Genomic DNA, 15,000 nt, shown 5'->3' with positions numbered 1-15,000 from the left:
TGTTTACCTAACAGAGCAAGACCTATGTTTACCTAACAGAGCAAGACCTATGTTTACCTAACAGAGCAAGACCTAGCTATGTTTACCTAACAGACCAAGACCTATGTTTACCTAACAGAGCAAGACCTATGTTTACCTGACAGAGCAAGACCTATGTTTACCTGACAGACCAAGACCTATGTTTACCTAACAGAGCAAGACCTATGTTTACCTAACAGAGCAAGACCTATGTTTACCTAACAGAGCAAGACCTAGCTATGTTTACCTAACAGACCAAGACCTATGTTTACCTAACAGAGCAAGACCTATGTTTACCTGACAGAGCAAGACCTATGTTTACCTAACAGAGCAAGACCTATGTTTACCTAACAGAGCAAGACCTAGCTATGTTTACCTAACAGACCAAGACCTATGTTTACCTAACAGAGCAAGACCTATGTTTACCTAACAGACCAAGACCTATGTTTACCTAACAGAGCAAGACCTATGTTTACCTAACAGAGCAAGACCTATGTTTACCTAACAGAGCAAGACCTATGTTTACCTAACAGAGCAAGACCTATGTTTACCTAACAGAGCAAGACCTATGTTTACCTAACAGAGCAAGACCTATGTTTACCTAACAGAGCAAGACCTAGCTATGTTTACCTAACAGAGCAAGACCTATGTTTACCTAACAGCCATAACAGGATAGTTGATCATGTGATACCCTTACATCTGTACCTCCTGCTTCTATCCTCCTCCATGTACTCCTATATATATATAACATCAGTTACAACATTCCATGTCACTTATACTTGCTCGTCCACTTGATGCACCATCTTTCGACGAGGTACACTAAAGACTCTTAAAGTCTACAAAGATGCAGTTTATTTATCACTGTCTCCTCTGCTTTATTTCCAGTACTCTGTTATACAATTACACATTTGTAAAATGAGATCTGCCATCTCTGTACATCCATGCTGGCTCTCTCTTATTTGTATTTCTTATCTGTCCGCTTCTTTCTTTGTACTTTATCTTTGAATATACTTAACAGCAGTGTACATGTTCTTGAATGTTTGTCAGTAATTCTGACATATAGCTTAGTGCTTTCTGTTTATTTTCCTTTTTTGTGTATATTGAGTTACATCTGGAACTTCCCAGATGTCTGTCATTTGTATGTTTATACGTATTTACTAGTTGAAAAATCCTCGCTATGCTGTTACGCAATACCTAGTGATTTTTATTTTATCAGGGGAGTGGAAGACTAAGAGCCAATAGGGTTCATACAGCGCCTTGGGAATGGGAGGTATTAAAGATTCAATCCGTGGAAGGGGACGTTAAGTCCAATTCCCTGGATCAAGAGCCCCTCCCTTAAGGAGACCTAAAGTGATATTCCTTCTGGTCCCGTCATATTCATTTCATCTCATTCCTTTAGCTTAAAAGCTCTTGTACTTTGTATCATTTATTTTTTTCAAGTGAGCATTGTCCCTTTTCCCGGCCTTGTTAGCACATCCTCACGGAAGTCTGGCCGTGAGAGTATTACTTGTGTTTCGCCCTGAGCAAACTGAGGAGCGAGCCTTGCCTGGCTTACCACTTCATATAGGCGTAACACAAAGAAAAGGCACAATAAAGAAATAACCTGCACATAAGAGACAGAAGTTTACGGCGACGTTTCGGTCCGACTTGGACCATTTACAAGTCACACTAATATAAAAGAGGGAGCCAGTATACATAGGCGAGCTGGACAGAGACGGAACAGAGAGAGGAAGAAAAAGAATTAATGGTAATGGTGGTAGTGGAAGTAGTAGTGGTAGATTTTTCTGAACCTTGTCTGTTACTTCACTTCCACTTTTATAAGTCTCATTACTTAATCTCACACTGTAATTTCCCACCTTATGTGGCCGCGTATCATCTTCCCGTCTATGTTGGCCGCCATATTGTTTTCAAATAGTTTTTTTTACTTCCATCTCGTCCTTGCATAGATCAAGGAGCCATTAACGGATATACTGGATATACAGTAGATCCAGTATACAGCTTTTCCCAAATAAATGAAACGCTGGATAGAGTTGGATGAAAGTGCTCTGGGTGGATGGCAACACCTGCCAATGTTGCAGTGGGCCAGGCACTGAGGCATGCTAATTACTGTGACACACCTGATGATGGCACACCTGTATACATTTTAACTAAGTAACCAAACACCCCTCCACACACACACACACACACACACACACACACACACACACACACACACACACAATGAAACTAATGTCGTAGCACCATCGACAGAGAGAATAAGAAGCCATAATTCCCAGAACAATCACATATATGGCATTTTGAGTACCACACATATACTACACTGACAAACTAGATTATGCCCTTCAGATGTATGAACGAGGAACTGCTAAAACACGGGTTAGGCAGAGTTGGAATATGCAGCCACCACAGACTGATTAATCTGAAACCTAGTGGTTCAGTTTCCTCTTGAAGACTTCTACTCGTGTTCAAGCAATATTTGCGGTATTTACTGGTAGCAGGTTGAACAGCACTGAACCACAGATGCTGACAATGTTCTCGGCTATGCCTATGACTCCGCTACTTTTCATGGGATCTATTTTACAATCCCCCCCTCCCCCCCATATTTCCCACTCCAGTACGTTGTTATAGATTAGTGCAGGATTTGTGACTAGGCATTCATGTCTTCCATGTATATATTATCAGATATCTCCCATTGTTCCTGATATACCTTACCTTTGATATACCTTTGATAAGTTTCGAGTTTTTCTACTCTTTGAGCCCGGCCATGGGCTCGTCTGGTGCTTGCCTGGTCAACCAGGCTGTTGCTGCTGGAGGCCCGTTGCCCCACATATCCATCACAGCCTGGTTGATTTGGAACGTGGTGAAGATACTTGTCCAGTTTCCTCTTGAAGGCTTCTACACTTGTTCCAGCTGTGTTTCTGATATCTCTCGATCCAGTATGTTGTTATGGCAGTTTGCAGATTTGAGACCAGGCCCTCGAGTACTTTCCAGGTATATATTATTATATACCTCTCTCCTCTGCTCCAGTGAGTACTTTTTAAGGTGTTCCCATTGTTTCGAATTTCCCTTACTGGATGGTTGCAAGAAAAGAGGAAACATAACCACACAGACAAATTACAAAAGATTACAAATGAATTGGTAAGAATATTACTTAACATCACCAACAGAGAATATGACAGATATAAACTAAGAAATAAAAGATATCATAGGGATGTTAAACGTTTCTTCACAAACTTGTGGTAGAACAATGGTTTACAAGTTAGCAGCTGCTATAACACCGGGAACAGTGGTAGAACAATGGTTTACAAGTTAGCAGCTGCTATAACACCGGGAACAGTGGTAGAACAATGGTTTACAAGTTAGCAGCTGCTATAACACCGGGAACAGTGGTAGAACAATGGTTTACAAGTTAGCAGCTGCTATAACACCTGAAACAGTGGTAGAACAATGGTTTACAAGTTAGCAACTGCTACAACACCTGGAACAGTGGTAGAACAATGGTTTACAAGTTATCAGCTGCTATAACACCTGGAACAGTGGTAGAACAATGGTTTACAAGTTAGCAGCTGCTATAACACCTGGAACAGTGGTAGAACAATGGTTTACAAGTTAGCAGCTGCTATAACACCGGGAACAGTGGTAGAACAATGGTTTACAAGTTAGCAGCTGCTATAACACCTGAAACAGTGGTAGAACAATGGTTTACAAGTTAGAAACTGCTGTAACACCTGAAACAGTGGTAGAACAATGGTTTACAAGTAGAGTTAGTAAATTTTAGAGCCACTGAAATTAAAAAAATAACCCATGTCAAATAAAATATCGCAGAGGGCACAGGGCAAGCTGCTGCTGCTGCTGCTGCTGCTACTGCTGGTGCTGGTGCTGCTGGTGCTGGTGCTGCTGTTGCTGCTGCTGGTGCTGGTGCTGCTGGTGCTGCTGCTGGTGCTGCTGCTGCTGGTGCTGCTGCTGCTGCTGGTGCTGGTGCTGCTGCTGGTGCTGCTGCTGGTGCTGCTGCTGGTGCTGCTGCTGGTGCTGCTAGTGCTGCTGCTGGTGCTGCTGCTGGTGCTGGTGCTGCTGCTGGTGCTGCTGCTGGTGATGCTGGTGCTGCTGCTGCTGCTGGTGCTGGTGCTGCTGCTGGTGCTGCTGCTGGTGCTGGTGCTGCTGCTGCTGCTGGTGCTGGTGCTGCTGCTGGTGCTGCTGCTGCTGGTGCTGCTGCTGGTGCTGCTGCTGGTGCTGCTGCTGGTGCTGGTGCTGGTGGTGGTGGTGGTGCTGCTGCTGGAGGCCGAAATTACACAAGACTAACCACAAGACCGTGTCAATGAAAGCGAGAGACACTGTACGTTACACTGTAAACAATAAAATTGTATTCAGATATATGGGCGAACCTAAAAGCGTTGTTCACAATGTAGACTGGGTAGAAATTAGACAATACAGCGGTAGTGGTGTCGATGTCTTACAATGATACCCAGACAAACTGTAAAACTTTCTAAAACCATAAATAAACCTGCTATTAAAACTCAAAAAGGTACAAAACTGTTGCCAAACTAAAAAAAGTATGTTACAAAACTGTTGCCAGAGCTAAAAAACCAAGTTACAAAACTGTTGCCAGAGCTAAAAAAAAAAAAAGCATGCTACAAAACTGATGCCAGAACTAAAAAAAAAAAGTGTTACAAAACTATTGCCAAAACTAAAGAAAAAAGCTGACAACATTAATAATAATTGTATTGACCGAAGAGGAATAGACGAGACATAATATACACCCAGAGACTCACTACACAACACATTCACCAATAAAACGTAAAGGGTTTTGCATCAATGTTATATATATATATATATATATATATATATATATATATATATATATATATATATATATATATATATATATATATATATATATATATATAAAGGAAACTAAGACATATATCAGACCAAAACTGTATTATGAAATATTGTGGTGCTTGCATACACACACAAAAAGAAAATAGGCTTCAAGAAATGGTCCATAAACAGTCTACCAAATTTCTGGCTGGCAAAGGCATAATAAACCTCAGTAGGTAGCACACTCAGCTCACACACTGAGGTCCGTGGTTCGATCCCCGGTACGGGTGGAAACATTGGGTTATTTCCTTGATACCTGCTGTCAGTGTTCACCTAGCAGTAAACAGGTACCTGGGTATTAGCTGACTGGTATAGGTCGTATCCAGGGAACAAAATTAACCTAATTTTCCCGAAATGCCCTACATAACAAGGGGCTTTCTATCCAGTACATCACTGATGTCAGCTAAGTCTTTATACAATGTATCATGTACTTGTAGAAATAAAGATTAATATTATTAGCAGTAGCAGTAGTTCAGAACAAGCGCAGTTTGCTTACAGGTAAACACGAGTTACGATTATTGAAAACACTCAGTATGGCTACGCTCGTTACCCCATAGAAAGAAGAGATAAAACCACATATAAATGTATGAAACATTAGAGGAAACAGATAAAAAAACAAAGACTTCTGCTCAACATCAACAGGGAGAACACGAGATCACAATTGTCAACGGAGACAAAACGCGTTGAAGAACAATGAAAACAGAACAAAGCACATTTCAGAATTAATACAATAGATTTTTAGCAGCATCAACAGGAGAACAAAAGATCACACCTGTCAACGGAAAAGAAAAAAAGATGAAAGGGCACCAGATTTTTTTTTCCACGTAGTGGTAGACTGTTGCAACTGGATTCAAGAGGTAATAAATGTTATATATTATTTATTATTATGTGCATATGGAAGTGCTACATAATTAGGTCGTATCTAAAGGAGAAGATAACTACAATTCCTTCAATAAAGAGTCCTTAACCACCATCAAAATACCTTCCTTGAAGGCAGCAAGTGCTAAAGTGACTAGAATGTTTAAATAAATACATATAAGCTAAACATTGAAGACGTGACACCTCAACCATACTTCTGCTATAACAACACATATATTAACACATTACGTAATATTTCTTCCTCGACCATACTTCTGCTCCTGAAACATCACACACACACCCACTGAGGGAATCCAACCACGACAACCCCAATGCAACTGAACAATCTACACCAAAACCCACACACTGTTCCCTCTGTCCCAATCCCCCCACAACAAACCCCACCCCTACAACAACCCCCCATAGACACTCTGCCCCCACCCCCCTCAACACAAACCTCACCCCACCACATCCCCCCATAGGTCCCCGCCAGGGCTCCCGATCCTCCAATCCTCCAACCCCACCATTCTACCCGGACCACAGTTTTAGAAAAGAAATTAAAGGTTTGGTATACGAATGTGGATGGAATAACAAATAAATGTGAGGAGTGGCATGAAAGAATCAATGAGACGTCCCCAGACATCATAACAATCACAGAAACAAAACTCACTGAGACAATATCAGATCCTGAAGATAAGAGCAGAGGGGGAGGGGCTGTACTGCTCATTAAAAACCGATGGGGATTTGAGGAAATGGACGAGACTGGAGAATTGGATTACATAGGTACAATTCAGTCTGGGGAACATAAGGTAGTCATTGCAGTGATGTACAACCCACCACAGAACTGCAGGAGGCCAAGAGAGGAATGTAAAGAAGGCAACAGAGCAATGGTGGACACACTGGCTGAGGTGGCCAGAAGGGCTCACTTGAGCAGAGCAGTTACTGGTTATGGGCGATTTCAACCGCAGAGATTGATTGGGAAAACCTGGAGCCACATGGGGTCCCGAAACATGGAGAGCCAAGATGACGAATGTGGTGCTGGAAAACCTCATGCACCAACATGTTAGGGACACTACCAGAGAGAGAGGGGAGGATGAACCAGCGAGACTGGACCTCATTCACCTTGAGCAGCTCGGACATTGAGTACATCACATATGAGAGGCCCCTTGGAGCTAGTGATCACGTAGTTCTAAGCTTTGAATACATAGTGGAGTTACAAGTGGAGAGGGTGTCAGGAGTTGAATGGGAAAAGCCAAACTATAAAAGGGAGGACTACACAGGTATGAGGAACTTCCTGCAGGAGGTTCAGTGTCACAGAGAATTGGTAGGAAAGTCGGTAAACGATATGATGAACTACGTAACAACAAAATGCAAGGAGGCAGAGGAAAGGTTTATTCTCAAGGGCAACAGAAATAATGGGAAGACCAGAACGAGTCCTTGGTTTACCCGAAGGTGTACGGAGGCAAAAACTAAGTGCACTAGAGAATGGAAAAAGTACAAAAGGCAAAGGACCCAGGAAAACAGAGAGATTAGTCGAAGAGCCAGAAATGAGTATGCACAGATAAGGAGGGAGGCCCAGCGACAGTACGAAAACGACACAGCATCGTAAGTTAAGTCTGGCCAGAAACTGCTGTACAGCCACATTAGGAGAAAAGCAACAAAGACCAGGGGATCTGGCAGAGGAAATAAGGTGGGGAACTCACAAGAATCGATCAAGAGGTATGTGAGGAGCTCAACACGAGATTTACGGAAGTATTTACAGTAGAGACAGAAAAGAGGGGGGACACCAACAAGGGATATACCAACAAATGTTGGATGAAATACACACAACTGAGGAGGTGAAGACTGCTATGTAGCCTTGATACCTCAAAGGCGGTGGGACCGGACATCTCTCCGTGGGTCCTTAGAGAGGGAGCAGAGATGCTGTGTATGCCATTAACCACAATTTCAACACACCCATTGAAACTGGGCAACTACCTGAGGTATGGAAGACAGCAAATGTAGTCCCCATTTTTAAGAAAGGAAACAGAAACGAGGCACTAAACTATAGACCAGTGTCACTAACGTGTATAGTATGCAAAGTTATGGAGAAGATTATCAGGAGAGTGGTGGAGCACCTGGAACGGAACAAGATTATAAACGAAAACCAGCACAGATTCATGGAAGACAAATCCTGTGTCACAAACCTTCTGGAGGTTTATGACAAAGTAACAGAAGACACGAGAGAGAGGGGTAGGTTGATTGCCTTTTCTTGGACTGCAAGAAGGCCTTCGACTCACTTCCTCACAAGAGATTAGTGCAGAAGCAAGAGGATTAGGCGCGTATAACAGGAAGGGCACTAAAATGGATTAGAGAATACCTGACAGGGAGGCAAAAACGAGTCATGGTACGTGATACGGTATCACAGTGATCGCCTGTGACGAGTGGGGTCCCACAGGAGTCAGTCCTAGGACCAGTGCTATTTTTGGTATATGTGAATGACATGATGGAAGGGGTAGATTCAGAAGTGTCCCTGTTCGCAGATGTGAAGTTAATGAGGAGAATTAAATCAGATGAGAATCAGGCAGGACTACAAAGAGACCTGGACAAGCTGGATACGTGGTCCAGCAATTGGCTTCTTGAATTTAACCCCGCCAAATGCAAAGTCATGAAGATCGGGGAAGGGCAAAGAAGACCGCAGACAGAGTATAGACTAGGTGGCCAAAGACTGCAAACCTCACTCAAGGAGAAAGATCTTGGGATGAGTATAACACCGAGCACGTCTCCGGAAGCACACATCGACCAGATAACTGCTGCAGCATATGGGCGCCTGGCAAACCTGAGAAAAGCGTTCCAATACCTTAGTAAGGAATCGTTCAAGACACTGTAGATCGTGTACGTCAGGCCCATACTGGAGTATGCAGCACCAGTTTCGAACCCACACCTGGTCAAGCACATCAAGAAATTTAGAGAGAGCAAAGGTTTGCAACAAGGCTAGTTCCAGAGCTAAGGGAATGTCCTACGAAAAAAGGTTAAGGTAAATCGGCCTGACGACACGTAAGGACAGGAGGGTTAGGGGAGACATAATAGCGACATACAAAATACTGAGAGGAATAAATAATGTGGACAGAGACAGGATGTTCCAGAGATGGGGCACAGAAACAAGGGGTCACAATCGGAAGTTGAAGACTCAGAGTAATCAAAGGGATGTTAGGAAGTATTTCTTTAGTTATAGAGTTGTCAGGAAGTGGAATAGTCTAGTAAGTGATGTATTGGAGACAGGAATCATACAGAGCTTTAAGACGAGGTATGATAAACCTCATGGAGCAGGAAGAGAGAGGACCTAGTAGCAGTCAGTGAAGAGGCGGGGCCAGGAGCTGAGTCTCGACCTCTGCAACAACAATTAGGCGAGTACATTACGTAATATTTCTTCCTAGACCATACCTCTGCTCCTATAACAACACACACATTAATACGCTACGTAATATTTCTTCAGTGTTGCAATGAGATTCAAGAGGATCTAGTTTGTACCACCACTGAAAATTTCACGAGAATTATGTAAAAAAAAAACGCTAAGGGGCAACACTTGCATGCCAATGTTCCTCTAACTAAACGAACGTAATCTGATATTGCTAACCTCTCACACACATTTACACATGCAAATATAAATAAGCATGTACGCAAGCACATTTACGTTCACTTACATACTCATGTACGCGCAAACAACCATGTGTTGCGTCATAAGCACTGGTCAATGAAGAGGTGATTCGCACATGGACGGAAAATGAAAAACTAATTAAAAAAGATATATATATTTCACCCTCAATCAGGGATGCTCTTCAGCAATGTTGAAATATACTCATAATCTCTACTACCTGTTCTCACACACACACACACACGCACACACACACACACACACATGGGGCAAACATTCATACATACTTATGAGCATTCTAGTTGCTAGTCCATGCGTGCGTGTTGCTCCTCTAAAATCTGTACATCATCGACAGGACGCGAAAGGGAGGGATTGAGAGGGTGAGATAGGTATGTAGCAAGGAGTACAGGTGGTTGGGGGGAAGGAGTTGTGAAGGATCAACGGTTGCAGCAACAGGAAAGCCCAGATTCATGCCCGGGAAGGGCGGGAGCGTCGACCTTGTGTAGTGGGCGGCGCTGCTGGGGCCAACAAACAGCGACTACACAAGGTTTGCGCACCTTTACTAAGGCGATTGATGCTGCCACCGCCTCTGATGGTGCTGGTGGTGGCGCTGCTGCATGCATGGGGCACCCCTACGATACTCCACCAGTGTAGGCAGGGCAAAGTGAGGGAGAGGGGGGTGAGGGGAAGATGAAACGTTTGTTGCTATCCCCCCCATGCATCCCCTCTCATGGAACACACCTTTCAGTGAAAAGAGGCACGGAGTGTGTGTCCTTAACAGTAGGCCCCACTAGAAGATCCACACATACATAGGCTGCACACTGGAACACTCAACACCTCCACACCCGCGCCGGAAGAGAAATGAGTATAAAAAATTCAGTGTCCTACCTTGGTCTGACTCCAGAGACATGGCGGCCGCCCGCTCAGCGCACTCATCCTCACTACCCCTCCCTCACTCTCCCGTCTGTCTCTCTCTCTCTTCATCTCCCCTCTCTCTCTCTCTTCCTATCCTCTCTCTTTTCCTCTCCCTCTCTCTCTCTCTCCACCTTTATTCGGATATGCTTATCTTCCAAATTCCAGGCAAAACGTGACGTATGTGCAAATCAATCAACACTTGGTGCTCCTGTTCACTTGTCAGTAAATAAATTCGTGAGTGCATCCTAGGGAAGAGGACCCAAAAACTGACCCCAATGGAAATGAGCCCCAGTTCTTGGCTTTCTTGGTCCAAAGCTTTGGAGTCAATACTTCGAAGAAACCCTTCTAGTTGTAGATTAACAATCACACCTCACACTTACTCACTCCATCCCAACAAGGGCAGGCAAGTCCCAGTCTTGCTTAAACTCTCAGCAATGACACTAGGCAGTACATCAGCAATGGTATTCGCCAAATATGGACCAACAGAGGGGTAACTGTTGGCAACAAATTTGGCGCGTAAAATGAGTGGAGCTGATCCCGTGAGAAGCTGAGGCTACACCGAGCCTTCATGCTATCAGAAAATTGCTGTGCTCACACCCTCACCAAATTCACTCACTGATAACACACATCCCTATACACACAGTACTTCTTCAGTCATAAAGTTGTCAGGAAGTGGAACAATCTGGAGAGTGATATAGTGGAGGCAGGATCCATACATAGCTTTAAGAAGAGGTATGATGCTCATGGAGCAAGGAGAGTGAACCTAGTAGCGAACAGTGTAGAGGCGGGGCCAGGAGCTGTGAATCGACCCCTGCAACTACAATTTGGTGAACACACACACACACTCACACACACGGGGCAGGAACTGAAAATCGACCCCTGCAACCATATATAGGTGAGTAAACACCTATCTCTCTGAGTTCTACGACAGGGTGAGAGCTGCAGCAGGAAAGAGAAGAATGTGTGGAGTGTATATTCAGGTATTTTAAACGTATGATAATGTACTACGCCTTAAACTTATTCACAAACTAGAAGAGCAGATATGGATGATATGAAAGATGCTACCATGGATCGCAGAATAAGCAGGGGGATAGAGAAGAGTAGTTGTCAAGGAGAAGGAAGGTATCAGGAAAGCAAAGGTGACACAGTAGGGGAAGGTGGGGGGAGGCCTCGCTGAAGTCAGTGTTGGTACCAGAACTGCGCCTCGTACAAACAAATGACAAACATGACAGGTATTGCCACCAAGTATGAAAGACACTTCGTAGAGTGAGTCTACAGTGAGTCACTCTACAAAGAGCGAAACACACTATAATAAAAGCTTACGCTGCATCAACTGTCTTCTTACACGTAAGCGATAGCCAGAAGTTCTATATTTCTGTTTGCAGGTGATATTAAACCAATGAGAAAAATGGAAAGCCTGCAAAAAGATTTGAACACACTACAAGTACTGTCAGACAAATGGCTACTGGAATTCAATCCCATCAAGTGCAATGTTATATGGATGAAGGTGAAAGAAGACTAATGACGGAGTATAACCTGGTTTGGGGGAGGAACACAATGTCAACCTATAGGGTAGAGAAGGGTCTTGTGATGAGCATGGTATCGAGCATACTGCCACACACACACGTGTAAGTAGTATGTGTGCTACCACCGAAGTGTCTAAAACTACTCAGAACAGATGGGGTTCGAACCCATGGCAAGCCAGTCTTACGACTAACCACTGTACCATGCCGGCCTTGGGTTCGAACCTCATCCTTCTGAGAGTTGTTTACAATCAAGTTATTACGATTTCGCAAATCACATCGTCTAAAGTTGTTGGTTAATGGTGTACAATGAAACGTTATCAGATGAGAGGAAATGGAGTCAAGGGTCATAGATTGCAGCGAAAGACGCAGGTGAACTATGGGGACGTTAGAAAGTACCTCTTCAACCTCATGATAGTCAGTGAACGCCCTAGATGAAGTGGTGGTAATGCAAACTGTCTTTGAGTGATAGGTGGGGGGGATAGTTTTAAGATTTGAAGAGTCCTGTGATCGGTACAATATTCGTCCTTTGAGAATGAAAAAATACAACGCATTTAAGAACATTAAAGGTAAAATAAAAACAGCTTTAAACTTAATAAAACAGAGCACAAATGCTATCACACCGAGTTAAAATAACATGTCACAGGGTAGTGTTACAAGCCAGATGAGCAGGTGAAGGTAAACACAGCACACAACTCCAAGAGGCCAGGAATCAGCAAAAACCGATCGTTAAAAGAGGCGAGGCCAGGAGCTATACATAGACCCCTGCAAGAACAAACAAAAAAAAATAAGCAAGTATACACAGCACAAGTGCCCAAAGCTTTGTGACCGAGTGACATGAAATACGAGAATAAATTTCACGTCTCTGGAAGAGTAAACAATGTCGACATGATCAGAATTATCATAAGGCTTAATTAAAACTTGATCCTCCATCCGTTAATTACCAGATCGTTTCACTACTAACCTAGACACACACTGGTGATGAGAATATGGGAGGGACAGGGTGATAACGATAAAGATATGGATATAGTATAGCTTATGAGGCGAGAACATACCAGAGTATATCAGTATTACTCACAGTTGTGTCATACGGATGTTTCCAACAACTTCAGTTTAAGAGTGAAAAATAAAGCCTAGTTGACTGATGGTTAATTAAGAGGTGGGCGTCAGGTTCTTCATTTTGCACTCCCCCCCCCTTCCTCCTCCCACCGGTGCAAGTCAGTAAGCCTACGTCAATTTTGAGACGTGGTGCTTTACGTAATCTTTTAATGCTTCATTATTTTCCCTCAAAAAGCTATTTTCTTAATTTTCCATTAATTTAATTTAGATTTAAGTCAGATTAAGCAACGTATTCCACAGATAAGCAAACTGCAAAATCCGGCCTTGATACGTCTGGCAAGATGGCCGGGGAAAAAAATGTTGAATTCTAATTATAAATGGGCTGCCTACACATGCACGCATTGCAGACACGTGTGCAGAAGAGAAAATGTCTTGAAATACTTATACAAGGATCCGTCCTACCAGGAAAATCCTCCAATCATTAATTAATGGACTGTTTCTGCTGCAAACTATTTTAGAGCTCATTTTTTTTCAATAACACATGTTATATACACCGAGGGAGTGTATATCTATCAGTTTATCTCAGGTGTCTCTCTCTCAGCATATATACACTGAAGTGTATATCATTCAGTATGCATACAGATGTACATAGACAGGTGTACATCTATGCACGTAAGTCTCTTGTACTCCCTATTTTAGGAGCTTCAATAAAGTATTCTTGACCGGTGGTCTACAGGGTGACATGCAGCATTAGTGACCCTCGTGTAGTCGACAGACTTTAAACCAAACAAAGCAAGCAACTCTGCCGGCAGCAACAGGTTGCACCCCAGGCAACCCAGAACGTAACAGGTTTCCACGGTGCAGCGCAATGTTTTTACAACGTATCCTGATCTGGATATTCCCAGTTTATATGAATAAGTGTTTGTTCAGAATTCTTCAGACAGTGGACGTTTCCTAAAATAATCCACATGAATGTTTAACCATCAAAGGGTTCTGTTGACAAAGCTTCCGAAGATTTGATGTCCAGGATCTGATGTCAAACATACAAACAGGTTCACGTATTAAGTATCTGAGCTAGTGGTTGTGTAAGGTGGCTTGCGACTTAAAGGAAACTTAACGATCCCTGCAGGCCACCCCTCTCCCTACTACCACCGACACCCAGCTCAACACAGCCGCTATTCTCACCCCACCAAGACAATATCTGCTTTAGTTTGGTCACCCTTCTGCAGTATATGCTGCAACCATGACTTACTGCTTACTAGGGCTCCCTCTACTAAAATATTATTACATTCATGGATAATCGCTAAAGTAGTCAATATCATAAAGCGCCTGATTTTGATCCGAGGATAGTGAAAAAGAGCTCAAATTCCCCGGATCAAGTCTCACCAGTACCATCTCTTCTTCCTCTATGGTTTGAATTTTTTAAGTATATACACGTTGATTCTGGACCTTAGTTCCTGAGATTATGAAGCAGCAGCCCTGGCCTTGTATGATTAAGATTTCGTTCGGATTTTTAACCCCGGAGGGTTAGCCACCCAGGATAACCCAAGAAAGTCAGTGCGTCATCGAGGACTGTCTAACTTATTTCCATTGGGGTCCTTAATCTTGTCCCCCAGGATGCGACCCACACCAGTCGACTAACACCCAGGTACCTATTTGCTGCTAGGTGAACAGGACAACAGGTGTAAGGAAACGTGTCGAATGTTTCCACCCGCCGGGAATCGAACCCGGGCCCTCCGTGTGTGAAGCGGGAGCTTTAGCCACCAGGCCACCGGGCCACGATACCAGGTTTGCTAAAATTTATAAGAAAATATTGCAGAACTAGAGCTATTAAGTAAAGTATATGATTAATGAAAGTTGAGGCTTGTAAAATTTACCTGTAATCTTACACATTCATGATACAAAGACCAGCAGTCATCCCACAGCACAAAACATTGAATAGGCTTTCGTTTCATATTGATGAAAGGACGGTTGTATGTAATAATTAACCCATGATTGATAATAGTCCAGGACACACAAAAATAACACCTAATTTTCATTTTCAATTTATATTGCGACTGATAAATGTCTGCACTTGAATTTACATACTAAAAGCTATTACCTTATCACAGCTCA

General features: G+C 43.1%; 2 protein-coding genes across 2 annotated transcripts in view; one reads left to right on the top strand and one right to left on the bottom strand.

Annotated features, from left to right (window-relative positions):
* The window catches only part of LOC128684916 (uncharacterized), a 173,807-nt gene extending 163,495 nt beyond the window's left edge, over positions 1-10,312 (bottom strand). Inside the window, exon 1 of the mRNA XM_070099309.1 lies at positions 10,277-10,312. Coding sequence (XP_069955410.1) covers positions 10,277-10,298 — 22 coding nt within the window. The 5' untranslated portion in view covers positions 10,299-10,312. The remainder of the gene's footprint in view (positions 1-10,276) is intronic.
* Positions 1-15,000, top strand: part of LOC128684925 (reticulocalbin-2) — a 106,119-nt gene that overhangs the window by 14,921 nt on the left and 76,198 nt on the right. The gene's annotated exons all lie outside the window — the stretch shown is intronic.

Source organism: Cherax quadricarinatus, chromosome 5 (genome assembly GCF_038502225.1).
Source record: "Cherax quadricarinatus isolate ZL_2023a chromosome 5, ASM3850222v1, whole genome shotgun sequence".
NCBI lineage: Eukaryota > Metazoa > Arthropoda > Malacostraca > Decapoda > Parastacidae > Cherax > Cherax quadricarinatus.
Note: the sequence above shows the minus strand (reverse complement) of the source record. Positions and strands in the feature narration are given on the sequence as shown.